The sequence below is a fragment of the Magallana gigas genome, chromosome 6 (genome assembly GCF_963853765.1).
Source record: "Magallana gigas chromosome 6, xbMagGiga1.1, whole genome shotgun sequence".
In the NCBI taxonomy this organism is placed as follows: domain Eukaryota; kingdom Metazoa; phylum Mollusca; class Bivalvia; order Ostreida; family Ostreidae; genus Magallana; species Magallana gigas.
The window spans coordinates 13,250,196-13,277,083 of record NC_088858.1 but is presented as its reverse complement, the minus strand read 5'-3'; the positions used below and the strand labels follow the sequence as shown (position 1 = coordinate 13,277,083).

Below are 26,888 nucleotides of genomic sequence, written 5' to 3'. Positions count from 1 at the left end.
AAAAGTTCAAAACGCTTCAATGACTCGATTTTATTAGTCTAATTGATGATCCAACGTTGTGTTATGCAGTTTGTGTCACATTTTGCAATACAATATAGAGTAGTACGTCATATCAGATATTAATATTAAACCATTCATTATTACGAGTGCGGGATAGGGAGATTCGACCGAGGGGACAAGATTCATGGTTAAGGTTGAGATTCCTTGACAGTGAATCATGGACCACAGGTGGAATTTCCTTATCCAACACGAGTTTATAATGAATGATTGTTTTTCCCGCATTATTTTAAATAAAAAAACGATGTCTGAAAACTTTTTGTTATGACGTTTAATAGATAACTTTCAGTTTATCCCTCCACGTGCTTTAAATGGTGAAAGTCAATAAGAGAGCATATGACAGTTGGTTTTTGGGAGTTGATTTTAATCAACTCTCCTATGCACTTACTTGGGCAAAACGAAAGTGAAACAGTGTTTGGACCTAAGCACAAATCAATACCGCTGACAACACTTAGTTCTTGAAAATAATCGATAAATTCGATGCTATGTATTCTGAAGCATTGTTTTTCAGGAAAACTTATTTATTAATACCATGAAAATAATAAGATTTTAAATTGTACAAACAGTTTAGATATTTTTTAAAGTCATATGTATTCCCACGCTAGAGTTCAATGTAGTCTCGTTCACCCAGACGCTTGGCTGTCTCCGTTAATATCCGACAAAACAGAGTCTCTCTTGCTTGTCGGAGATAAACGGAGACAGCCGAGCGTTTGGTTGAACAAGACAATCTTGCCTGGATCCATACAATTTCTCAGAAATATTTCGATTACTGATACTACTTGCCATGCAAAATCACATATAGTTTATTTTGAATAAATGATAATCGATAAAATCAACTCCCGTCAGTACTTCAGTATTTTGTTTTTTCAGCGAACAGTGAATATTTAATGCCATACGCACAATCAAGTATCTTTACACCTTTCCACCGATCGTAGATTATCAGATAATCTCATCATCGTGTGGGAATTCCTCCGGAAACTTATGTTATATATTCCGGAAACGTTGTCTGCGCAGTCGTAGCAGTTGTTGTCAGCTTGTTCACCTATACACTCTCTTAAAGAATTGTAATAATGGTCAGGATTATCGACACTGGGCATCATTTGTGGAGTATCATAAGACAGCTCTTCGTCACAACAGGAGCTGTAAATATTTTCCGAGAGCTCAATAACGGGATCACTATATGCACGGTCCTCCTCGACTTCAACAACCTCCTCAGGAGTATATTCGTTCGTTTTGCAGATTACTCTACAAAGATTTTAAGATTCGAAAAAGTTAAAGTAGATACTATTTTTATTACTCTTAGGTTAATACACTGGATATTTTGTGCTTTACTGGAATTTATTTGACATGATTTAATACGGATCCTTACTTTTTTCTCACGATGATGACTCCTAATATTATTACCATGACAGCGCAAACGGTGATGACAGCGTACATGTGGCTTATATTGTTCATCATTATGTCTGTAAGTTGTAAATACAATGAGAAGTAGTGCAATATTACTTAAGCCAAAATACCATATTCAAATATACATTACTAGTTCTGAGCTTGTTTATAACAAGTTTTCTTCAATTTGTTTTCAATTATCCAAAGTTTTTTTTATATAGTTTCATGACTTACTTAGTGTCTTACATTATGTTACAATCTAATGGATTAGAATATTTTTTACTAGTCATATATAAAACTTTTTTGGATATTTTAATGTCAGTTCATAGCCGAAAAGGTAAGCACCCGCTTTAAAGGCCCTAGATCGGTCTTCTTGACCTGTTAGATTCATATTGGGCATTACTTTTGCAACAGCTGATCAAATGAACTTAAAATCTTAAAGAAATTGATTAAAAGTGTGTATAAAATGAGTTGCCAATTTGTTGTTGCGATATTGCAAAATTATTATCTGTAAGCTAGGGAACATGTAATACTGCATATCAACTGAGATAGTTTTTGTGTTCATTATAAACATTTGAATTTAAATACAATGCTCTGAATGTATAAATTTAAAGGCGTTTATCAGCAACATAAGGAAAATGTCCTGATTGACAAATTGAATTTTCTTTTTTACATAATAAATAAAAATATACTTTTTTTTTTAGAATTTATATGTGTGTCAGTAAGGATCAACTTATTTAATTTTTGTGAATTTCTGAGACTCTTATACGCCTTCAAATAACCCGTTTATGTATAGTTTATGTTTAAGTTCACATTGTAGTATTAAATGCATTGGGCGTAATTCTTGTACTTAAGGAGGCCGACTTGGTTTTATTTCCTTTGCGGCGTGACAACTACAATAGCAAAACACTGTAAATATATTTAACAATGTGTAATATACAACAACTCTGGTGTTCTTGCACAGTTTCGTAACAATCTATCATTTGCTTCTTTTAAGAAATCATTTCAATTACATATGAATTACTATAGGAATGTTTAGGAAATTTCAATTTTTCGCACTTTTCGAAACGGATTAATAAATACTACAGTAAAACTCGGTAATAGCAAAGTCCTAGGGACCAATAGATTTACTTCGTAATATCCGTATTTCGTTATTTCCATATAACAACGATTTCATATAATAACTATAGCAAATTCACAATATACATGTTTTCTTTAACCATACTATAATTTTTGCTAATCGAGGCTTAGAATGAAAATACTTCCTTTTGATACCTTTAAAAATCGGATTGTAAATGCAAAAAATCATGCAAAAATTAATTCATTCAAACTATTATGTTAAATGGTAGTGCAAACCTTCTTTTAACTGTAAACAAATTCGTTATAAAAGTGTAAAATTTCGTTACAATTCACTGCTACGAGACTCAAAATCAGTTCGCTATATTCGTAAATTCGTTATTTTAGAATATAACTTTCAAACTTTGCAAAAATTTCTTAATAATATTATCGGGGAATTAAAAAAAAAAATTCGTTTTAGCAAAGAATTCGCTATATCCGTGTTCGTACTAAACGAGGTTTACTGTACTAATGTATTTTTTTTCAAATTGTGATAAGTACAGGATTTATTAAAAACTTAGAAAAATTGACTCCGAGGTTCTAAAATTTTCAATGCGTAAACTTTTTATTTGTAATTTTATTTCAATTTTGAAAACGTAATACTGCAGAGCTTCATTTCATCGTAACGCCATGAGAGCGCAAGTGCGACATTCAGCCATATAATGACTAAAGATTGGGTAAGCAATGAAAATAAATTGAAATTTAAAAAAATCCACAGTTTAGTTATTGTAAATACTTATAAACGGTATCAAAGCAATTTTTAAAAAGGTGTCAATGCACGGTATTTTCCAGGAATGAGCAAAAGCTAGAGCAATGGAAACAAAAGTCGGTTACCTAAATCATCTTATTATTCCTTTAAAAAGGTTCGATAGCCCTGAACATTTTACAATTAGAATATTTTATGTCTAATGTCATTTCTTAACTCACATATAGACACTGAGTTATATTTGCTTTTGACTATTTTGTTTACAAACCACAAAAGTAAAAATAGAAATGAAATGATTGCTATATCAAAATTTCAATACCACTGTTTCTTGTTGTTAAGATGAAATTTGCTACTGCAATTCCTTCACTATTTTTTATCACACATGTGTAACAACCGCTGGTCTCATTGATTGTAAGATTGTATGCTATATGCAGTTTACTTTTTTCTTCTGAAAAAGTAAACGACGAATCTGCAAAAAGAGCAAATACTGTAAACGTACTACATTTTGCTGTGTATTCTATTTAGCGCTTTTGGCGGAATGTGGCTTCCGCTAAATCAAGTACATCGCTTAATGCCATTCATATATGACAAGAATAGTCAAATTCAGGAATACGCCAATTCAAATCTACGCCAACTTGTTCAAAAACTAATCTCCACCAAATATCGTACAAGCCAAATATAATACGTTTACAGTAATTTGTTCGAAGTGTTTAATGACAATTTAACAACAACAGTCATCAGAAAAAGTTAAAATAAAATGCCTTTTTTGGTAAATCATACTCATGGTATGAGTTATTCAATTTTTATAATTAAATAATTAAGAAATTTTTCGACTGATTATTTTAAGTTAACAAGACCCCGTAATTTGAATTACTGAGAATGAAGTAAGTAAACTTCTTCATAATTTTTACATACCAATGGGTGGGAATTGTCTGTCTTAAATAAGCGTAAAAGTACAGTTCACCAATATCTTAACAAACACTTAAAGTAAATAAAATCAATGCCTTCATGTAGAATTCTTCCATTTTTCATCCATTGCATGACAACTGGTTTGAGTTCATTTGGTGCAGATATTGCGTTGCAGGAGATTTCGGTTTCTTCTTGGTATGAAAAATGTAGTAACCTCATCATAAATCGACTACCACTATCAGCAAATATTGGAGGCGCTTAAATTTGGAGAGAGAAAAAAACAAGACAGAGGTTGATAAACTGGTATTCTTGAAAATAGTCAAATTTTACTTGTAACGTAAGTACCTTATTTTACTCACCGGTAACATTAAGATATATATCATTTGTTAAGTTGCCATCAGCAACACATCTATAAAAACCATCGTCATCAAACGTAACATTTCGGATGAGTAACTCTCTTCCATATTGCTTGATCACATACTTTGAATTCGATGTTATCATAGATCCACTTATAGATAGCCATTGTATATTTGGAACTGGACTATCATAGAAAAATGACAATAACAAACCGCCAACCATCCCAAAAAATAGAAATAATAGAAAAAAATAGAAAATTAATAATCGTTACAAAAACAACCTATTTCGTATAAAATGAAACACGCCTTTTTTAAAAATAAAAATTGATGAAAAAAGAATTTTTTTAATCCATGTTTATTTACAAATATAGTGCTACTAACCTTCCAGAAAAAATACATTGCAACGTTGCATTTTCACCGATAACGGCCTTGGGGTTATTTTTCCAAATAGACTGTGAAATAGCAGTACTGTTATGTTCTACAATAGGAAAAAACAACGTTTTGATTCCCTGCACATAAATACTTAATAGATTACAAGCATCGTATAACTAATTCATTTGATACGTACAATCAGGGTATGTGGTATTTCAGCATAACAGTGTGGGGAAAATCAGTGATCTCAAGTTACATTTTTTTAATACATACTTAAAACAAAGTTTGTTCATCTTGATCATCTAATTATATTAATTTTAAATAAATCGTTCGAAACAATTTGAATATGTTATAACAAGTATATTGATTTTGAAGAAAAAAAAGAAATTCAAAATAATAATTCTTTATTTTAATTTCAGTGTTTAATCAATTCAATTTATCAAATTGTCCATTCCTTTGTTATACAATGTATATTTACAAAGTCTTTCATCTCAAATTGTTGTTTTATTTCAATTTCAGTGTTTTACCTATTCAATTAATACAATTGTCCATTCCTTTGTTATAGATTAACAAAGTCTTTCATCTCAAATTGCTGTTTTATTTGTATTCATATTTAGACCACGTAGTTAACTTTCAGATACACATACTACATGTATGAATCGTCGCACACTCACAGTATATTTAGATAAAACGTTTAACTTTTATTAGTTTACGATAAGCATCTGTATAGAATTTAAACTTTCAAAACATGAACTTTAATTTACTTCTTAAAACATTTTTATAAACTTTTATCATTTTAATATATCATGGATGTTTTGAATAGCTGATGTTTCACTGAAATTAAATATTCCGATTTTGTCCGAAAAATTTACTATAAAGAACTCCATACTATATATTAAGGTCAGACGACACGTTCCTCGAGAATTTTTTTTGTATCTCCTCGTAATAAAGAGTTCCAATAAAAAATATTAATTTTATAATTATTTTAAAAATGATTAAAATTTAGATGGATAGGGTTATGTGTCTCGATGGTCGAGTGGTTAGAACCGTGGCCGCTCACTGACAGAAGCGTAGAGGTTCTAGGGGTCGTGAGTTCAAAGCCCCGCCCCAGCCGAGATAAAGTTCCAATATAGTGAATTTTGCTGTGCTGTATATGTATTTACGTTTATATCAGCAATTGAAGTGTATTTTCAAGAAGATTATATAGGAAATTGCATACTCTAGTATTTTGCAGAAATGCCTGGTAAGGTACCCTAATTTTTTGCAAGAGAGCTTGTCAAAATAGTAGTAAACCATCAACAAATTCCTGGAAAAAGTTATCTAAAATTGAGGAACGTGTCGTCTGACCTTAAGCAAATTAAATTCATCAAAACGATTTTGAAAATTTGCAATTTTATAAATATTTTAACTAGGTGGCTTCATGCTTAGTAAACAATAGCATTAAAAAGATCACATGTTAATAAAAGAATACAGGAGTGTTTGAGATATCTATACTACTATATTAAAATAATAGACTCGAAGTTGTGGACTTTAACACCGAGAAATCGGAAGAGTACTGCTTTTTGCTAAATATATATTTTTAAATATCATTGGTACATGAAGATTACAAATTTGTTTTTATGCTTTCTCAATCAAGCTTCACTAATAAATAAATACCGAAAATTCCTTTAAAAAATCCGGAAATCATCTGGATTTTTTGGATTTTACAATCCTGCGCATGCGCATTACATTCACGCTAAATCACGGGAGGCTCTTATGTGTATTTTCCACATATGACATTTGCATGGATAAACTCAGAAACGATAGTACAAATACGTGTAAATTTTGATCGAAAATTTGCTATATATTCGTTCATGAAAAAATACGGGAGATAACTCTAATTCAGTGCATTTAATATGAAAAATCCCGAGAGTTCAGAATGTCAACATGGTGTGTAAATTTGAAGCGAGTAAAAAACTTTGGTGAAAAAGTGTTAAAATTGATCATTAATATGAATTTAAATTTTAGATAAAAGGTATTTAAAGCCTCATAACGGTTTGTTATGAATAATTTGACTGTTATTTTCAATGCAATTTCATTGATTTTCTCTAAAATCTATCGGAGCTTCTCTGCAATTATTTGCTACATTACGGGTATATGGGAGGCATTTTAACTGTGGCAAACTCCTGTCCCGAGACACAGTTAGATGATTCTAACTAAGCAGAGTATAGTGAAATTAATAGTTTTATTGTAGGCTTAAATCTTGGTTATGTAAATGTCAACAATAAGGTGTGTCGATGTATCTATTTCGTAAATGTCCGATATCACATGCAATGTCAACCCGTGCTCACACGGGTCAAAGTCTAGTATAGAGAAAAATTGATCTTAGGAAACTCAATGTTTAACCTAAGCAGTTAGTTTTGTCGTTTAAGTTTTATTCAAGGTCATTAATATTCGTCTATGTTGCAGAATTCATTGGAACGTTAACTCGTTGACCTTATCAATCAAACGTTAAATCATTTGTATAAGCGCATGCTTACAAATCAATGTTGTTAACAATTATTTTGTTACCATTTATTTCAACCGTATAAAATGAACCCTTTGTAAATATCCTTAATTTTTCATTCCATATTCCACAGCTTAAATCATGACTTGCGTAAGATCTGTTAAAATTTAGAAAATGTAGATCTCCTGAAATGAATATAAGAACCCAATGCAAATAACAAAAATCTCAAGAAACAATAAAACAAACGGAATATACATGTATACGATAACAAAACTCGTACCTTCAAAAAATTTATTTGAAAAAATATATATAAATCGACAAATTATATAATAATACTATTCCTACCTTCACTATCAATCGCTATATTTTCGTTTGTTATAATCGTATTCGCTGTTGCTGCTCCACTTTTCCACTCAAATTTACACTCATTGATTGGTTGACAATTTGGTTTGTTAGAACAGGAAATCTTGCAGTGATGGAACACCTTGCATGCAATCGTTTTATTTGTGATTCCACCGAAGACACCAAGAGCTTTAATTTAAAGATACATGTAATTCAATATTTTGGTTTCCATCTCACAAAAATACATCAAAACTTTTAATCATAATCCATTCTTCTTTAACACAAGGCGACCAAGACAAATATTAAAGCGGAAAAAACCATGTTAAGGTGACCTGAAAAGTTTTAATGCTTTGGTTGAACGTTTCTAAAATTTTATTTATATGAAATTTATTGTGTTTGTTACCAATATCAATAATCACCTGATTAATTTACATCGGTTGATGATTTTTTTTCGGAGATGATTTAGTCCTATTATCATTCTTGGTTATTCGAGAAACTTGTTGATGTTTTTCTTTGTTTATTGAGTTTCTTAAACCCCTGTGACACATTCCTTGAACTGATTGAACTATTAACTACCGATACTAAGCAGAGGAAAATATTATTTTATACATGATAAACATGTACGTATACACACTAGAAAATATCTTTAAGTGGCCCCCCTCAGTAAATAAGATCAGCTGTGAGTTTCGTGTGTAACCGTAGAGTAGATATTTAAGTACTGGTTGTATTATGAACGTCGTTTCAACCAAAAATACTAATTTAGCAATCGCTCTTACTAATGGTAATCGGTGTATCCGTCTGTTAGACATTAACTGTCCAGGGTATTATTATTCCCTGATCCTTCCCCTCTGGACCAACTTAAAATAAAAAGGAGAATGGATAAAACGTAGGCAGGGATTCTGAATTTTGTATATATGTGGTCAGCAGATGTTTTTGTTTTATTCTTCTAAAGAATATATGTGTTATCTTTCTTTGGTCTAATTCTGCTCAGACGTAACATATAGAATAATGTAAGATTAAGACCGTGCAGTTTCTTTGATTCAACCTTTGGATCCAAGGTTAGTCATAGCAGACTCAAGATATTTTTTTTTCATTTTTGCTGAATGTAAGTACAAAGTTGTGGTAAGATATACTGTACACAGGAGAACATTCGCCAGAGTTTATTTTTCCCCTTTCGCTCTCGTTGACCGCTGGTGAATTCAAAACATTTCTATGAAAACTGTGTTATAATTAGAAAGAGTATCTATAACAAAACTAAATCTTTGGTTATTATACATATACCAATTGTTTATAAACGATCGTTAAAAGCAAAGGTATTGAGACTAGGAACCATGCCCGTCTATAAATGATTGTTTTACTATATTTGAATAATTAACATGCTGAATATCAATTTCTAGGGTTAAATAAAAGTGGATCAACTGATCAATTTACTACACAGACATGGTGATAAATTGAATAGTTTCGTCTCTTTGTTTGTTAGATTTGTCCGCGGTATTGATGTTGTAAAGGATTTTTAGGTCAAAAATACAATTCTATTAATTCGCGATTTCGCTTAGATTTCTTGCTAAGAGTTGAGTAAAAATTTGATGTTACACATACGCTTCACTGCAGACAATCCTAAGGAACATAATGTATGCTTAATACGAAACCTAAATAAGCCGCTGGCCTTAAAACAATCCGGATTGAATAACTTGTATAATATTTTCTTTTCTTCTGGCCTATCTGGGCTATAAGATTAGAAATACAATCAGAGAAATCAATTATAAATAAATTGCCAATACACATTCAGTCAAAAGTCACTATGACACTATTTAAGTCACACAAACACTATTAAGTCTCGAGAAACGAGGAACAGATACACGAGCTGAGTCGGGCCAAATAGCTAATACCTTTGTGGTCATAGATTATTCACGGATGACATATTCATTGTTTTGCAAAGCACTTTTCTCTAGTTTAAAACTATTTCTTACCTGCTTCAAGTATTTTAACAAACGATGATACAGAAGAACCATGCTTGTTTTCGGCTACACAATAATACAATCCAAAATCTTTTTTTATAAGGTTTCGAAAGGTAATGTCCCCACTTTGCTCATTAACAACCACTCGATCGTTGGTATGAAGCTTGTCATTGTCTTTAAACCACCGATAGCTGTAAAATGTAAGTTTTACATAAATATAACAGTAATCAAGTTCATATTACGATGGATTTTAAGAAATACAATTGTTACCTTATATTTCCATTCTGTGCCTTGCATTTGAGATTAAGTGGGGAAGAATGTGATAATGGTACGAAATACGCGGCCTCAAAAATTGATGTTATCCATGGAGGTAAACTCGCTGTCAGAGATCCTTCAAAATCATAAAAAAACACACACAAAAATTTCTAAAGAATTGCTAATAATCAACATTGCTTATTGACGAACGTATAAATAAGCATTGCATTTGCAATATAATAAACCACCTATGTTAAAATGCTGCTTATCTGATCCCACATTTTTACCTCCAAAAATGAAAAAAAGTATTTCGAAATAAAAAATAAGACTCGATTGTGTCCTGTATTGAAACATGTTTTCGTAGAAAAATGAACATTTTATGCACATTTCATTGTAAAGTACAATAAAGACTATATGTATTCTTATATGATAATTTATATTTGTGTAAGGAAACGGGAAATATTTAAATGAGAACCGGACACCGACAATTTAAATCCATCAAAACAAGCATATCCTCTTTTTAATAGGAAATAATTCAGAATTTATTTTGTTATGGTATCATTAGCAATTAGTCATTATTTATATAATAGTGCTGTGGTCTGCATGTACTATGCCTTAAAAGTAGTCAGGGTTTCATACATAATGCACTAACCGGACGATACGTATATACAGAGAGATTGTTGATTAGGATTAAACTGTTGATTAGGATTAAACCTACGCAAATATCTAAAAAAAAGTTATCAAGAAAAAACTCACTAGTTGCAAAAGAACACATTTTAATTGTCAACAAACATGCCCTAAAAACATACACTAATTGCGAGTCATTTTCCTTTTCTGTAAACACAAATTTATATCAAAGGTGTTTTCCCATTATGTTTTTTGTTAACTATTTATGCATCAACCCCTTGAATATGACATATAACAAGGAAAATTTTACAGAATTATGCAACTATCACATACATACTCATCTCTTCAAAATTACAGCATACCGACCCCCCCCCCCTTTTTTTTTGGTATACACCCATTTGTGAAAATATATTGGAATTTTCACATAATACGTTTAAACTACTTGCGTATTTTGTTTATGTGGGGTTTATTCTTGTGAATGCCCCCCCCCCCCTCATCCAGGTATTTCTTTGGTGGTGAATGAAAAATGGTTTTATCTATTCAGGTGCTATATGAAAATCAAATGTTTACATTTGTATAATTATGTAGTCACTTTAATTAAGTGAAGCTTGATCCATGAGAGGTCAAGGCTTATTTCAATTAAATAGAAATGAAAGAAACAATAATACAGCAATAAAGTTGTTGTTACTTGTTACACCACATTTGACAAGAATTGGGAATACGTTTCTTTTATCAAAACACTTTTTGAAAATTTGGTTAAGAGGGATCAAGACGTTGCAGTGTAAAATCATTTGTCAATGACATTTTTGCTTTTTGCTTTTTTAACACATCAACATTAAGAGATCTTCTACATCAAATATTATTTTCATGGCCACTTTCTTGCTTTGCAAGAGAGATATTTTGATATACATTACCCCATTCCTTGCATCATATATTTTGATTATTATTCTATTAACATTAATAACTCTAAAGAATGTATGACTTTTTTGTTATGACTTTGACTTTTTATTTTATTTCACATATATTTTATAACCGTCATGTGATCAACAAAAGACACGTGTGATTAGCGTCCCATTTTCCTTTAAATGTAAGTATGCATAACATCTTCTGTAAAACGTTCTTTCATTTAGCAAAAAACAATAAAACAAGTAATAGTATGATATCCGCTAAAGTAACATCGTTGAACATGCGTACAATACATGAAAGACATGTCGTTCTGAAATTATAGAAAAACTCTGCTATAGAATCAAATTTATTGAAACCTAGATGCATAAACCAATAATGATTTCAAAATTACTTGAGAGGTTTTTTCTTTTCATTTTAAAATCTTAAAAACTGTACAATTCGTGACTTATTTCATGCTATTTTTTTAAAGTATACTTTTCTTAGATTTTTTCCTCTGAATAAGGATTGTAAAATACATAAGATATTTTTAAGAGGAACAAATTAAGAATTAATTTGGTTTATTATTTGGTCCTTAACCTGTGGTCTTCTTCAAATATTTTGTACAATAATTATGTATCAAAATTACTCTTTTTCTTGCAAATTGTCTTTCATTTGAAATTTGACTCTGTCACAATAAAATTAAAAAATAAAATCGGTGATCAGTGTTTACATTTATAAACTGTTTATCAGCCATCCAAAAATACCACAGTCATGTACAAATTCCCTTTGTTTGTTTGTATTATAAATATTTAATGATGATGTTCAATAAATCAGTTTATATCTGATTTTCAACCATGCAGTCACTTATTATCGAATCAACCAATGAAAGAAAATAATCAATTTTAATTTTTTTGTTAACAATACAGTTACTATATCAATTCGAACAGTTTCTACCTGTACTTAAGGTATCTGTACCTGGTACTTAATCTAATCAACCAGTGTGTAAGGATTATCATCAACTTTCATCCTCTCTGGGGTATCACAGGACACCTCTTCGTAACAGTGTGAGCTGTACTCATTTTCAGACAATTCATTATGTGAATTACTATACACAGGATCCTCTATATATGTGTATCTCTCATTATCTTCTTCATTAACCTGCTCATTGTTACTTGTATATATGATATCTCTTTCCCTTCTCACTCTACAAATACAGTATATTTAGAATATTAATTGATAACTCGTACATGACTTAATCTACTTGGGTTTGATAATGATTTGATATAGAATCAAACCTTTTAAATAGGACGTTAACTCCCATTGTAAATACAATGGCCATGATTGTTGAGCAAACTGTTATGACTGCGTACATTAGTCTTTGATCTACAAGTACAAAACTTATTATGACATGGAATTCATTTATAACATGATGTGTTACATATTATTTTATGCATGCCATATAACCATAGCACCATTTGAGCTCTTTTATGACGTTAACATTTCTGCCTTGACTTTTTAAACGTACATGAAGTTGTTTATTTGATGAGCAAACTATTGAATATATGATACTTTGAAAATGAAATAATTCTTTTTGTTTTCTCACTGGTAATAATCTTCTTGTTATAATGATTAAAATATTTCACAACATCCCTAACCTTATTATAGATATTATCGATGATTTTTTTTATGTTGTTTGTTTCACCACAAAAAGTATCATGAGCAATTATAATAAATGAAAATTAAAGAGAGATGACCAATTTTAGTTGTTGGGAAAATTAACATGAACAAAAACAAAATTAGTAGACTAGTTGTCATATTACAATAAGAGGTCTTTCAACCTCAACATACTTAAATGTTTGAAACATTTATGTTTCAATAAAATCGATGAAATAAATGCTTTCTCTGCGTTACTTACAAAAATAATGTTAAAAGATTTAACATTTTTTTATCTTAAACTTTGACATTAATATCATTTTGATTGACCAAGGAAAACGCTTTTATCCCAAATGGTGCAATGGATGTTTCAAAAGTTGTCAGTATTTTATTGAACTGTAGAAACTTTTAGGGGCAAAAATGCTTATAGAGGCTATTAACTCCTTCGATATGAATAGATTGAAAGAGTCTCTAAGTGAGACATTGGTAAAAGTTTTAAGTTTCTATCTCTTAATTTTTGAGAAGAGGACAAGCATTTCCTACACAAAGAGCAATACTTTTTTAGGTTCTATGAGTTATCAGGCAAAGGTTCATTTGATGTCATAACTTTTAGTGGCCAATTATGTCAAGAATAAAAGCTGTCCTGAAAAAATATACGAAAGAAAAATAAATATGAAGAAATACAAATCATGAATACAAGAGATCTTAAAGGTGGAAAGACCTTATGAATAGAAAATTATCGCATTTATCAGTCCTCTTTTTATCTAAATATTTTCCTTGGTTAAAATGGGTTGTATATATACGATCGCAGAGTTCAAAAAGTGGTCTCGCTAGTTTTAATAAGGTAGAGTATAAATCAACTTACTGAACAAAGAATACAAACCTCATTCATTCAGTAGAGCATAATTCATTGACTTATCAGTTGAATTAGGCTGGTTGACATAGCTTACAGTCTTATACAATGTAACTTACAGACAGTACATTTTATTTAATATGCCCCCAAAAATTAATAAGTATTTCTTCCTTAAATAGTCGTTTAAAGTTCTAGATTTTTTTTTCTTGAAGAGTATAAATTATGTATTTTTTACTACGATTGCAAACTTTAAATTTTTTTAACTTACATTTTAAAGATTTTTTTTTCTGGCCAAAAAAGGATAACGCAACATAACTATTACTTAAAGAAATGGAAATTATTCTAACAAAACTGCACCAGCTATACGTGTATTTGAAACTTTTGAAAGCTTAATTTCCAACATACCAGAATGTTTCGGAGGTAAAATGAAATTTGCAACTGCCGTTCCCTCGCTATTCTCTGTTACACATGTGTAGCAACCGCCGTCTTCTGTGATTGAAACGTACAGTTTCTTGTTTTCTTCTGAAAACCTGTGTGAAGAATCTGTGAAGGAAGCAACTGATGAAATGACATTGATATATGAATAGTGTTTGCAAAAATACCTTTATAATTTATATCAGAATTGAGTTGTTTTAAGGGGCATGGTCACGGTTTTGGTCAAAACTCGTTTTTTCCGTTTTTAAAGTTTACAATGCTATGGCAAAACAATTCCAATGCTTAAATTTTAAGTGCAATTTGTCGAGTTATTGGCAAGATACAGAACTCACTATTCTAAGTTACGTGTATACATGTAAACAAAGCTCAGAGAATGTTCATGTTTACATTTGAATGTTGAAAAAAAAAACCAGGTTTAGAATCGCTAGGAACTGTTTATTTACGTTCAAAACGAATAAGCAGATAAAAAATAAGTTTAAAGAAAAACTTTTAGCGGTATATTGAACCAATGTAATCAGAAAGATGGCACGAGCCTTGTTTGCATTTAAAAGAATTGTTAGCTCTTTGTCTTACTTATAACTTATAACGACTGAATCAAATATTGTTTCATTGTTAGCTTTGTAAACAATAAAAATAGAAGTATAAAAATTGAAAAGATCGTTACCATGCCGCTTAATATCTCATATTACATTTATCATTTGGGGTTTTTTTTAAGCATGCTCCTTAGTCAAACAAAACAAATGTAATGGAAAAATACACCGTAATATTAGGCAAGACGTCAAATTAAATTTCAATGTTTCATATAACGATATTCAATCAGGTTTACCAACTGCAAATGGTAGAAATATCCTTGTGCCGATATCGGAAACAAAAGCAAGTACATGTTTATGGCTTATCAGGGTATTTTACAAATCATACTCAATTCTATTATGGAAATAAAATAGAATGCAGATCTGCAATTGAACTATTTTTAGGCAATTTTAATATTAAATATAGATAATTTTAATCATAAATAAGATGTTTTAATTTTACAACTAACATTAACGAGGCGGAGTACAGTTCGACTACGCACGCTTTCGCTAGGCGTTTCATTTGCATTGTGATGTCATCTTTTTCCTTGGTTGACGCCATGGCGTTATGGTTTCAACTGCAGATATTCAGCGAAATTTGTCGAAAATAGATTGTTTCAGGCGCAAAATTAATATTATATTGCAGAATAAACATAAATGTTTTGAAGTATAAGCAATATTTTGGCTCGATTCAAAAACGTTCAGTGGGCTCAACAAGCCTAGCCCTCTGTCACGTTTTCTTACCTCGCCTTTATATAGCTTAATACATGTATTTCAAGATAGTTACCATGTATTTAACATAAAGGACCCTTATTATGTGATATTATATATTTATTCATCACTTAAATATACCTGAATATTTTAATAATACTATAAAGGTCATCATTTCCGCCTTTGTTGAATAAAAAATAGCCATTATCTGACAAATTTGGGAAATTGGACATACAAAAAACAACTTTGATAAGACCCCAGGAAAAAACAAGGAGGTAAAAGGGTTTTTTATTTGACCATTTGATGTCTTTTAGCACTAACTTTAATTATGTAGAACAAAAAAAGAAATCCCTAGGGCAAAAGTTTAAAAAAAAAAAGTAAAAAATGTGCAAAATTGATACATTTCAAGAAAAATCTCCCCAAAAAATCAATCAACTTTGAGGTGACCTCCTAAACAAAAGATGTGGTAAATGTCTGTTTTGTTTTCATCTTAAAATAATAATTATTTCAGTAGAAATTCATGTAAAAATGTTATTAAAAAATCTAGGGCAGAACAAATTAGACCCTACCTCGTTAAAAAGCAAAACAAAAGCCTCACCAAAGGTAACGCAAAGAAATCACTTTATACTTAATTAAATTCAAATGTTACGTATTATCATCGAATAAATTCCTGGTATCTCATTTTAATTAACTCGTTAGAACATGTATAATTTATTCATGAATCAACTTATCGTTGTTTAAAGCATCCATCTTTCTGTAAGCTTCTTTTAGCTCACATAAAACGTGATCATTAAAATGAATACAGTATGAATACTTAGTTAAATATATTTTGCATTGCCTTCATTTATGTTTCTTCCGTTCTTCATCCATTGAATGACAACTGGTTCGGATTCATTCGGTGCAGAAATTGTGTGGCATTGGATTTCTGTTTCTTCTCCGTGTGTAAGCTGTATTACCTTCATCATAAATCGACTACAAGTATCAGCAAATATCGGTGGAGCTTATAATTTGAAACGACAAAATTATTGTTTAGCTCGTTATATCCATTGAATTATATTTCGTTTATGATGCAAACTCTTTTTTATACATACTTGTTACGTTCAGATAAGGATTCATGGATAAGGTGCTGTTCGCAACACATGCGTATTCGCCTTCCTCATCAAATGTTACATTGCCGATAACTAGTTCTCTTCCATGTTGTTCAATTTTGTACTTTGAGTTTGGTTCGATCAATGATCCATTTGTATTCAGCCATTGTATGTACCCTCATTTTGGGAGGTTGGAGCACCTGCTGCAAATGTTGTGCCGCTTTGTTGCTCGCATCTGTTGGTTTTGGTAACAGACCTGCCGCCTTTAATTTTTCTATTACCTGAGCGGTCACTGCTGCAGAGATTGACTGAACAATTTCATTGGTCTTTGATTGGTCCATTGTATCTGGTTGCACTGTCTCCGCTTGTACTGATGTAGGAGGCTGAATGGCCTAAGCCTAGCTCGTTAATGCCAGCCTTCTCCGTTTAGATGGCCGTCTACTGGATATCTATAATAACTCTTGCTGTATAAATTCCATTTTTATTTTAAATTAAGTCAAATACATGACTTATATCATGATCAATTGAAAACAGTCTAATACATGACTTATATCATGATCAAATGGAATGAAAAAATAGTCAAATACATGACTGATCCATATTCAATGCCGTCAAATACATGACTGAAAATGGATACACGGGAGTATGAAGAAACAAATACGTTTCTGTCAGTAAAATTACAGCAGACAAATACATGGCTGTTGTGGCATGGATCAAGTCAAATACATGACTATTGGCTATATATTGTGTATAAAATGTCAATTCAGTCAAATACATGACTGAAAATCCAAGTAGTCAAATACATGACTAGTGTGGCATGGATCGAGTCAAATACATGACTAGTAACTTTATATTGTATATAAATGTCAATACAGTCAAATATATGACTGAAATCAAAGCAATGAAATACATGATTGATGTTTAAGAAATAATAGGATCACAGTCAAATATAAAAACCGGCAAATACATGCCTGATGACTGGGGTAGAAAAAACATACATGACTAGAGAAGATGAAGAAAAACTTTCATAGATCAAGTTATATGCTATCAACAATCAAATACTTGACTGATATTTTAATGAAAAAACTAAGTGGTCAAATACATGACATGACAGGAATCGAACACGACTGATTTAGAAATGTAATTACCGAGTGTCACAATCAGTCTCATGCATGACATATCCTTTGGTTATCTATTATAAAACAGTCCTGAACGATTCACAAAATGAACTCTTCAAAAATATACTACATTGATGTTGATAAGGCAACATGCAACATTTCTTTGTCAGGTAAATGAGGTCATTTATGCACACAGAATGAACTGGAGTATATAACCCTAGAAAAAACAACCAGCTTGTTAATTATTCAATTACCTGTATATTGTATGCGCGACAATAGAAATTTGTTCATAATGATTACAGAGTCTTATCATGTGACACATCATTTCTCCATCTTCATATTAAGAAACTCCCTCGATTAACTTTAAGAAAGCAGAAAGAGATTACTCGTGGGATATTAGTCAACAATAATGTTGATTTTTGTGATGTTACTTAATCACTAACCTAATGACATGCAATTCAAACTATGAAATCTAGAGCATGCATGATAGCCAGTCTGATGCTGTAACATTTCTTATTACCAACTGCAGATAGATGTACACCATCGCTACCCAACACATGTAAAGGGTTGTTCATTAAGCGGAGATGTCGCAAAAACAATATTTTCTTATGGGTTAAATCTCCAAGTAACACGGGCAGCATGTTTTTGATTATCTTCCGCCTTTCCTCATACAACTGTGGTCGAATATTTCTGGGCCTAAGTCTTTTAAAAAGTTCACAGACCACACCGACCTGTACACTTTCAAACTTTCCAAGCATTTCCACGAGCTCTGCAATGCTACATGCTACTTTATCTGGTCTTGCAGATGAATAACAAATGTCATTTCCCCCTAATTGTAGTAAAACACTACCAGTTTGAAAGAAATTATGCAATTCTGTAGGTCTTGGTCTTAAAGCAAACTTTCTGCTCGTCCTCCGCTTATTCCGTAACATAGGATTTCGCACTGGGCAAGGTTAAAATCCGCTGGAGATGATTCACTTTGTCCCAGAAGCCTCTCCAGTCGTGAAATAAAACTATGTCCTATATATAATTAAAACCTTGGCGCGTTTTTCCATCTCCTCGCATTGGGTCCCGCGCATACGAGCTGCACCTCAAATGTTGATTATATAATAAGGCTAGTGAAACTTAGATCATAAGCAGAATAAAAAGTTATTATGTATCAGATGTTACAAATAATACTATTACATAATCGCGTCTTCCTTCCAACATCAATTCCTCTTGTATGTAGTCAAATAGTTGAAGAAAAAAAAGAAGAGTAGCCTAGTCCATGGCGTCAATCCCCTAAGAAAATTTACTCAGATAGTTCTTTCATTGATTGCATGCCAAATTATTACCTTCCTGGATCAATCCATGCCCGAAAACGATTTCCGCACGGGTATCGAGTATCCTTAGACTATGAGTAAAAGATCGAATATTTAAAAACTACGCCGATTTTTGCAGTGTTTATATGCGGGACGCTAACAATGTAATAAGATACATGTACCTAAATATTATAAACCAATCAGAAATCAAAGAAACATCGAATGCATAGGGGCTCAACAAGGGTTACACACTACATAAGGTAACATACGGGGAATAACAGAAAATGGGTAAAATAATGATTCATTCGTTTACATAAAAACAGTTATTTAAATAACTTTCATATAAACGGTATCAAAGCAATTTTTAAAAAGGTGTTAATGCACGGTATTTTCCAGGAATAAGCGAAGGCTAGCGCAATCGAAACGAAAGTTGGTTACCTTGATCATCTTATTATTCCTTTAAAAAGGTCCGATAACCTTGAAAATTTTACAAGTTGAATATTTTATGTCTAATGTCATTTCTTAACTCACATATAGACACTGAATTATTTTTGCTTTTGACTATTGTGTTTACAAATCCTATTGCAAAAGTAAAATAGAAATGATATGATTGCTATATCAACATTTCAATACCACTGTTTCTTGTTGTTAAGATGAAATTTGCTACTGCAATTCCTTCACTGTTTTCTATCACACATGTGTAACAACCGCTGGTGTCATTGATTGTAAGATTGTATGCTATATGCAATTTACTTTTTTCTTCTGAAAAAGTATACGACGAATCTGCAAATAGAGCAAATACTGTAAACGTACTACATTTTGCTGTGTATTCAATTTAGCGCTTTTGGATGAATGTGGCTTCCACTAATTAAAGTACATCGCTAAAGGCCATTCATATATACACAAGAATAGTGAAATTCAGGAATACGCTAATTCAAACGCCAACTTGTTCAAAAACTAATTTCCACCAAATATCGTACACACCAAATATCATACGTTTACAGTAATTTGTTCGAAGTTTTTAATGACAATTTTTAAACAAAACAGTCACCAGAAAAAGTTAAAAAATAAAATGCCTTTTTTTTTTGGTAAATCATACTCATGGTATGAGTTATTCCATTTTTATAATTAAATAATTAAGAAATTTTTCGACTGATTATTTTAAGTTAATGAGACCCCATAATTTGAATTACTGAAATGGAAGTAAGTAAACTTTTTCATAATTTTCATTTTTTTATTTTTTTAATTACCAATGGAGGGGAATTGTCTGTCTTAAATAAGCGTAAAAGTACAGTTCACCAATATCTTAACAGACCCTTAAAGTATGAATAAATAAATAAAACCAATGCCTTCATGAAGAATTCTTCCATTTTTCATCCATTGCATGACAACTGGTTTGAGTTCATGAGGTGCAGATATTGCTTTGCAGTAGATTTCGGTTTCTTCTTGGTATGAAAAATGTAGTAACCTCATCATAAATCGACTACCACTATCAGCAAATATTGGAGGCGCTTAAATTTGGAGAGAGAAAAAAACAAGATTGAGGTTTGAAACTGGTATCCTTAAAAATGATCACATTTTGAATGTAACGTAAGTACCTTATTTTACTCACCGGTAACATTAAGATATATATTATTTGTTAAGTTGCCATCAGCAACACATCTATAAAAACCATCGTCATCAAACGTAACATTTCGGATGAATAACTCTCTTCCATATTGCTTGATCACATACTTTGAATTCGATGTTATCATAGATCCACTTATAGATAGCCATTGTATATTTGGAACTGGACTATCATAGAAAAAATGACAATAACAAACCGCCAACCATCCCAACAAAATTGAAAAAAAATAGAAAATTGATAATCGTTACAAAAACAACCAATTTCGCATAAAATTAAACACACCCTTTTTTAAAATAAAAATCGATAAAAAGAGGTTTTTTTAATATCTATGTTCATAAACAAATATAGTGCTACCCACCTTCCAGAAAAAATACATTTCAATGTTGCATTTTCACCAATAACGGCCTTGGGATTGTTTTTCCAAATAGCCTGTGAAATAGCAGTACTGTTTTGTTCTACAATAGGATAAAACAACGTTTTGATTCCCTGCACATAAAGACCTCATAGATTACAAGCATCGTATAACTAATTCATTTTGATACATACAATCAGGGTATGCGGTATTTCAGCATAACAGTGTTGGGGAAAATCAGTGATCTCAAGTTACATTTTTTTAATACATACTTAAAACAAAATTTGTTCATCTTGATCATCTAATTATATCAATTTTAAATAAATCGTTCGAAACAATTTGAATATGTTATAACAAGTATATTGATTTTGAAGGAAAAAAAAGAAATTCAAAATAATAATTCTTTATTTTAATTTCAGTGTTTAATCAATTCAATTTATCAAATTGTCCATTCCTTTGTTATATATTTACAAAGTCTTTCATCTCAAATTGTTGTTTTATTTCAATTTCAGTGTTTTACCTATTTAATTTATCCAATTGCCCATTCCTTTATTATAGATTAACAAAGTCTTTCATCTCAAATTGCCGTTTTATTTGTATTCATATTTAGACCAAGAAGTTAACTTTCAGATACACATACTACATGTATGAATCGTTGCACACTCACAGTATATTTAGATAAAACGTTAAACTTTTATTAGTTTACGATAAGCATCTGAATAGAATTTAAACTTTGAAAACATGAACTTTAATTTACTTTTTTAAACATTTTTATAAACTTTTATCATTTTAATATATCATGGATGTTTTGAATAGCTGATGTTTCACTGAAATTAAATATTCCGATTTTGTCTGAAAAATTTACTATAAAGAACTCCATACTATATATTAAAGCAAATTAAATTCTTCAAAACGATTTTGAAAATTTGCAATTTTATATATATTTTAACTAGGTGGCTTCATGCTTAGTAAACAATAGCATTAAAAAGATCACACGTTATTAAAAGAATATAGGAGTGTTTGAGATATCTATACTACTATATTAAAATAATAGACTCGAAGTTGTGGACTTTAACACCGAGAAATCGGAAGAGTACTGCTTTTAGCTAAATATATATTTTAAATATCATTGGTACATGAAGATTACAAATTTGTTTTTATTTTTTCTCAATCAAGCTTCACTAATCAATAATCACCGAAAATTCCTTCAAAAAATCCGGAAATCATCTGGATTTTTTGAATTTACAATCCTGCGCATGCGCATTACATTCACGCTAAATCACGGGAGGTTCTTATGTGTATTTTCCACATATGACATTTGCATGGATAAACTCAGAAACGATAGTACTAATACCTGTAAATTTTCATCGAAAATTTCCTATATATTCGTTCATGAAAAAATACGGGAGATAACTCTAATTCAGTGTATTTAATATGAAAAATCCCGAGAGTTCAGAATGTCAACATGGTGTGTAATTTTGAAGTGAGTATTTAAAGCCTCAAAACGGTTTGTTATGAATAATTTGAATGTTATTTTCAATGCAATTTCATTGATATTCTCTAAAATCTATCGGAGCTTCTCTGCAATTTTTTGCTACATTACGGGTATATGGGAGGCATTTTAACTGTGGCAAAGGCCTGTCCCGAGACATACTTAGATTATTCTAACCAAGCAGAGTATAGTGAAATTAATAGTTTTATTGTAGGCTTAAATCTTGGTTATGTAAATGCCAACAATAAGGTGTGTCGATGTATCTATTTCGTAAATGTCCGATATCACATGCAATGTCAACCCGTGCTCACACGGGTCAAAGTCTAGTATAGAGAAAAATTGATCTTAGGAAACTCAATGTTTAACCTAAGCAGTTAGTTTTGTCGTTTCAGTTTTATTCAAGGTCATTAATATTCGTCTATGTTGCAAAATGCTTGGAACGTTAATTCGTTGACCTTATCAATCAAACGTTATATCATCTGTATAAGCGCATGCTTACAAATCAATGTTATTAACAATTATTTTGTTACCATTTATTTCAACTGTATAAAATGAACCCTTTGTAAATATTCTTAATTTTTCATTCCATATTCCACAGCTTAAATCATGACTTGCGTAGGATCTGTTAAAATTTAGAAAATGTAGATCTCCTGAAATAAATATAAGAACCCCAATGCAAATAAAAAAAAATCTCAAGAAACAATAAAACAAACGGAATAAACATGTATACGATAACAAAACTCGTACCTTCAAAAAATTTATTTGAAAAAAATATATCTAAATCGACAAATTATATAATAATACTATTCCTACCTTCACTATCAATCGCTATATTTTCGTTTGTTATAATCGTATTCGCTGTTGGTGCTCCACTTTTCCACTCAAATTCACACTCATTGATTGGTTGACAATTCGGTTTGTTAGAACAGGAAATTTTGCAGTGATGGAACACCTTGCATGCAATCTTTTTATTTGTGATTCCACCGAAGACACCAAGAGCTTTAATTTAAAGATATATGTAATTCAATATTTTTCGTATCCAATCCATCTCACAAAAATACATCAAAACTTTAAATCATAATCCATTCTTCTTAAACACAAGGCGACCAAGACAAATATTAAAGCGGAAAAAACCATTTTAATGTGACCTGAAAAGTTTTAATGCTTTGGTTGAACGTTTCTAAAATTTTATTTATATGAAATTTATTGTGTTTGTTACCAATATCAATAATCACCTGATTAATTTACATCGGTTGATGATTTTTTTTTCGGAGATGATTTAGTCCTATTATCATTCTTGGTTATTCGAGAAACTTGTTGATGTTTTTCTTTGTTTATTGAGTTTCTTAAACCCCTGTGACACATTCCTTGAACTGATTGAACTATTAACTACCGATACTAAGCAGAGGAAAATATTATTTTATACATGATAAACATGTACGTGTATACACCAGAAAATATCTTTAAGTGGCCCCCCTCAGTAAATAAGATCAGCTGTGAGTTTCGTGTGTAACCGTAGAGTAGATATTTAAGTACTGGTTGTATTATGAACGTCGATTCAACCAAAAATACTAATTTAGCAATCGCTCTTACTAATGGTAATCGGTGTATCCGTCTGTTAGACATTAACTGTCCAGGGTATTATTATTCCCTGATCCTTCCCCTCTGGACCAACTTAAAATAAAAAGGAGAATGGATAAAACGTAGGCAGGGATTCTGAATTTTCTATATCTGTGGTCAGCAGATGTTTTTGTTTTATTCTTCTAAAGAATATATGTGTTATCTTTCTTTGGTCTAATTCTGCTCAGACGTAACACATAGAATAATGTAAGATTAAGACCGTGCAGTTTCTTTGATTCAACCTTTGGATCCAAGGTTAGTCATAGCAGACTCAAGATATTTTTTTTTCATTTTTGCTGAATGTAAGTACAAAGTTGTGGTAAGATATACTGTACACAGGAGAACATTCGCCAGAGTTTATTTTTCCCCTTTCGCTCTCGTTGACCGCTGGTGAATTCAAAACATTTCTATGAAAACTGTGTTATAAATAGAAAGAGTATCTATAACAAAACTAAATCTTTGGTAATTATACATATATCAATTGTTTATAAACGATCGTTAAAAGCAAAGGTATTGAGACTAGGAACCATGCCCGTCTATAAATGATTATTTTACTATATTTGAATAATTAACATGCTGAATATCAATTTCTAGGGTTAAATAAAAGTGGATCAACTGATCAATTTACTACACAGACATGGTGATAAATTGAATAGTTTCGTCTCTTTGTTTGTTAGATTTGTCCGCGGTATTGATGTTGTAAAGGATTTTTAGGTCAAAAATACAATTCTATTAATTCGCAATTTCGCTTAGATTTCTTGCTAAGAGTTGAGTAAAAATTTGATGTTACACATACGCTTCACTGCAGACAATCCTAAGGAACATAATGTATGCTTAATACGAAACCTAAATAAGCCGCTGGCCTTAAAACAATCCGGATTGTATAACTTGTATAATATTTTCTTTTCTTCTGGCCTATCTGGGCTATAAGATTAGAAATACAATCAGAGAAATCAATTATAAATAAATTGCCAATACACATTCAGTCAAAAGTCACTATGACACTATTTAAGTCACACAAACACTATTAAGTCTCGAGAAACGAGGAACAGATACACGAGCTGAGTCGGGCCAAATAGCTAATACCTTTGTGGTCATAGATTATTCACGGATGACATATTCATTGTTTTGCAAAGCACTTTTCTCTAGTTTAAAACTATTTCTTACCTGCTTCAAGTATTTTAACAAACGATGATACAGAAGAACCATGCTTGTTTTCGGCTACACAATAATACAATCCAAAATCTTTTTTTATAAGGTTTCGAAAGGTAATGTCCCCACTTTGCTCATTAACAACCACTCGATCGTTGGTATGAAGCTTGTCATTGTCTTTAAACCACCGATAGCTGTAAAATGTAAGTTTTACATAAATATAACAGTAATCAAGTTCATATTACGATGGATTTTAAGAAATACAATTGTTACCTTATATTTCCATTCTGTGCCTTGCATTTGAGATTAAGTGGGGAAGAATATGATAATGGTACGAAATACGCGGCCTCAAAAATTGATGTTATCCATGGAGGTAAACTCGCTGTCAGAGATCCTTCAAAATCATAAAAAAAACACACACACAAATTTCTAAAGAATTGCTAATAATCAACATTGCTTATTGATGAACGTATAAATAAGCATTGCATTTGCAATATAATTAACCACCTATGTTAAAATGCTGCTTATCTGATCCCACATTTTTACCTCCAAAAATGAAAAAAAGTATTTCGAAATAAAAAATAAGACTCGATTGTGTCCTGTATTGAAACATGTTTTCGTAGAAAAATGAACATTATATGCACATTTCATTGTAAAGTACAATAAAGACTATATGTATTCTTATATGATAATTTATATTTGTGTAAGGAAACGGGAAATATTTAAATGAGAACCGGACACCGACAATTTAAATCCATCAAAACAAGCATATCCTCTTTTTAGTAGGAAATAATTCAGAATTTATTTTGTTATGGTATCATTAGCAATTAGTCATTATTTATATAATAGTGCTGTGGTCTGCATGTACTATGCCTTAAAAGTAGTCAGGGTTTCATACATAATGCACTAACCGGACGATACGTATATACAGAGAGATTAAACTGTTGATTAGGATTAAACCTACGCAAATATCTAAAAAAAAGTTATCAAGAAAAAACTCACTAGTTGCAAAAGAACACTTTTTAATTGTCAACAAACATGCCCTAAAAACATACACTAATTGCGAGTCATTTTCCTTTTCTGTAAACACAAATTTATATCAAAGGTGTTTTCCCATTATGTTTTTTGTTAACTATTTATGCATCAACCCCTTGAATATGACATATAACAAGGAAAATTTTACAGAAATATGCAACTATCAAATACATACTCATCTCTTCAAAATTACAGCATACCGACCCCCCCCCCCCTTTTTTTTTGGTATACACCCATTTGTGAAAATATATTGGAATTTTCACATAATACGTTTAAACTACTTGCGTATTTTGTTTATGTGGGGTTTATTCTTGTGAATGCCCCCCCCCCCCCCTCATCCAGGTATTTCTTTGGTGGTGAATGAAAACTGGTTTTATCTATTCAGGTGCTATATGAAAATCAAATGTTTACATTTGTATAATTATGTA

The 26,888-nt window shown here is 31.1% G+C and overlaps 2 protein-coding genes and 1 long non-coding RNA gene across 6 annotated transcripts; all 3 read right to left on the bottom strand.

Moving 5' to 3' along the window:
* On the bottom strand, nt 1-10,344 carry LOC105327558 (contactin-3). 2 transcript variants are annotated; one of them, XR_010714714.1, is made up of 9 exons: nt 10,230-10,344; nt 9,958-10,078; nt 9,700-9,878; nt 8,506-8,586; nt 7,733-7,918; nt 7,453-7,572; nt 4,912-5,008; nt 4,534-4,715; nt 4,261-4,431 (listed from the first exon to the last, which is right to left on the bottom strand). XR_010714714.1 is itself a non-coding variant. In XM_066087782.1 (7 exons), the coding sequence occupies exons 1-7, from the start codon at nt 10,327-10,329 to the stop codon at nt 960-962; spliced, it is 1,185 nt and encodes a 394-aa protein (XP_065943854.1). In that variant the 5' UTR covers nt 10,330-10,334; the 3' UTR covers nt 1-959. The 2 variants fall into 2 exon arrangements, 1 of the variants encoding a protein (XP_065943854.1); XM_066087782.1 differs by lacking the exons at nt 4,261-4,431; nt 4,534-4,715; nt 8,506-8,586 and adding an exon at nt 1-1,302 and having other exon boundaries at nt 10,191-10,334.
* A 1,882-nt stretch (nt 10,345-12,226) lies between these two features.
* On the bottom strand, nt 12,227-20,405 carry LOC136276254 (uncharacterized). Of its 2 annotated transcripts, XR_010714712.1 has the most exons (5): nt 19,216-20,405; nt 16,767-17,212; nt 14,366-16,675; nt 12,750-12,837; nt 12,227-12,658 (listed from the first exon to the last, which is right to left on the bottom strand). It is a non-coding gene; the product is annotated as an uncharacterized lncRNA (long non-coding RNA). The 2 variants fall into 2 exon arrangements; XR_010714711.1 differs by having other exon boundaries at nt 16,767-20,405.
* Nucleotides 20,406-20,435: 30 nt separating this feature from the next.
* On the bottom strand, nt 20,436-26,316 carry LOC136269741 (neuroglian-like). Of its 2 annotated transcripts, none has more exons than XM_066087780.1 (8): nt 25,933-26,316; nt 25,699-25,819; nt 25,441-25,619; nt 23,467-23,652; nt 23,184-23,303; nt 21,168-21,264; nt 20,795-20,976; nt 20,436-20,693 (listed from the first exon to the last, which is right to left on the bottom strand). In XM_066087780.1, exons 1-8 carry the CDS (start codon nt 26,036-26,038, stop codon nt 20,500-20,502), a joined length of 1,185 nt encoding a protein of 394 aa, XP_065943852.1. In that variant the 5' UTR covers nt 26,039-26,316; the 3' UTR covers nt 20,436-20,499. The 2 variants fall into 2 exon arrangements, with proteins under 2 accessions (XP_065943852.1, XP_065943853.1); XM_066087781.1 differs by having other exon boundaries at nt 25,972-26,316.
* Nucleotides 26,317-26,888: the final 572 nt, after the last annotated feature.

Bases quoted from the DNA above. Each gene is read 5' to 3' on its own strand.
- LOC105327558 (XM_066087782.1), bottom strand. From the start codon at position 10,329: ATGTGCATAAAATGTTCATTTTTCTACGAAAACATGTTTCAATACAGG. The intron at 9,879-9,957 runs GTAACAATTGTA...TACATTTTACAG, and splicing joins GCACAGAATGGAAATATAAG to CTATCGGTGGTTTAAAGACA. The intron at 5,009-7,452 runs GTAACAAAATAA...TTCCTATTGTAG, and splicing joins TTATACGGTTGAAATAAATG to AACATAACAGTACTGCTATT.
- LOC136269741 (XM_066087780.1), bottom strand. From the start codon at position 26,038: ATGTTTCAATACAGGACACAATCGAGTCTTATTTTTTATTTCGAAATA. The intron at 25,620-25,698 runs GTAACAATTGTA...TACATTTTACAG, and splicing joins GCACAGAATGGAAATATAAG to CTATCGGTGGTTTAAAGACA. The intron at 20,977-21,167 runs GTGGGTAGCACT...TTTCTATGATAG, and splicing joins AAATGTATTTTTTCTGGAAG to TCCAGTTCCAAATATACAAT.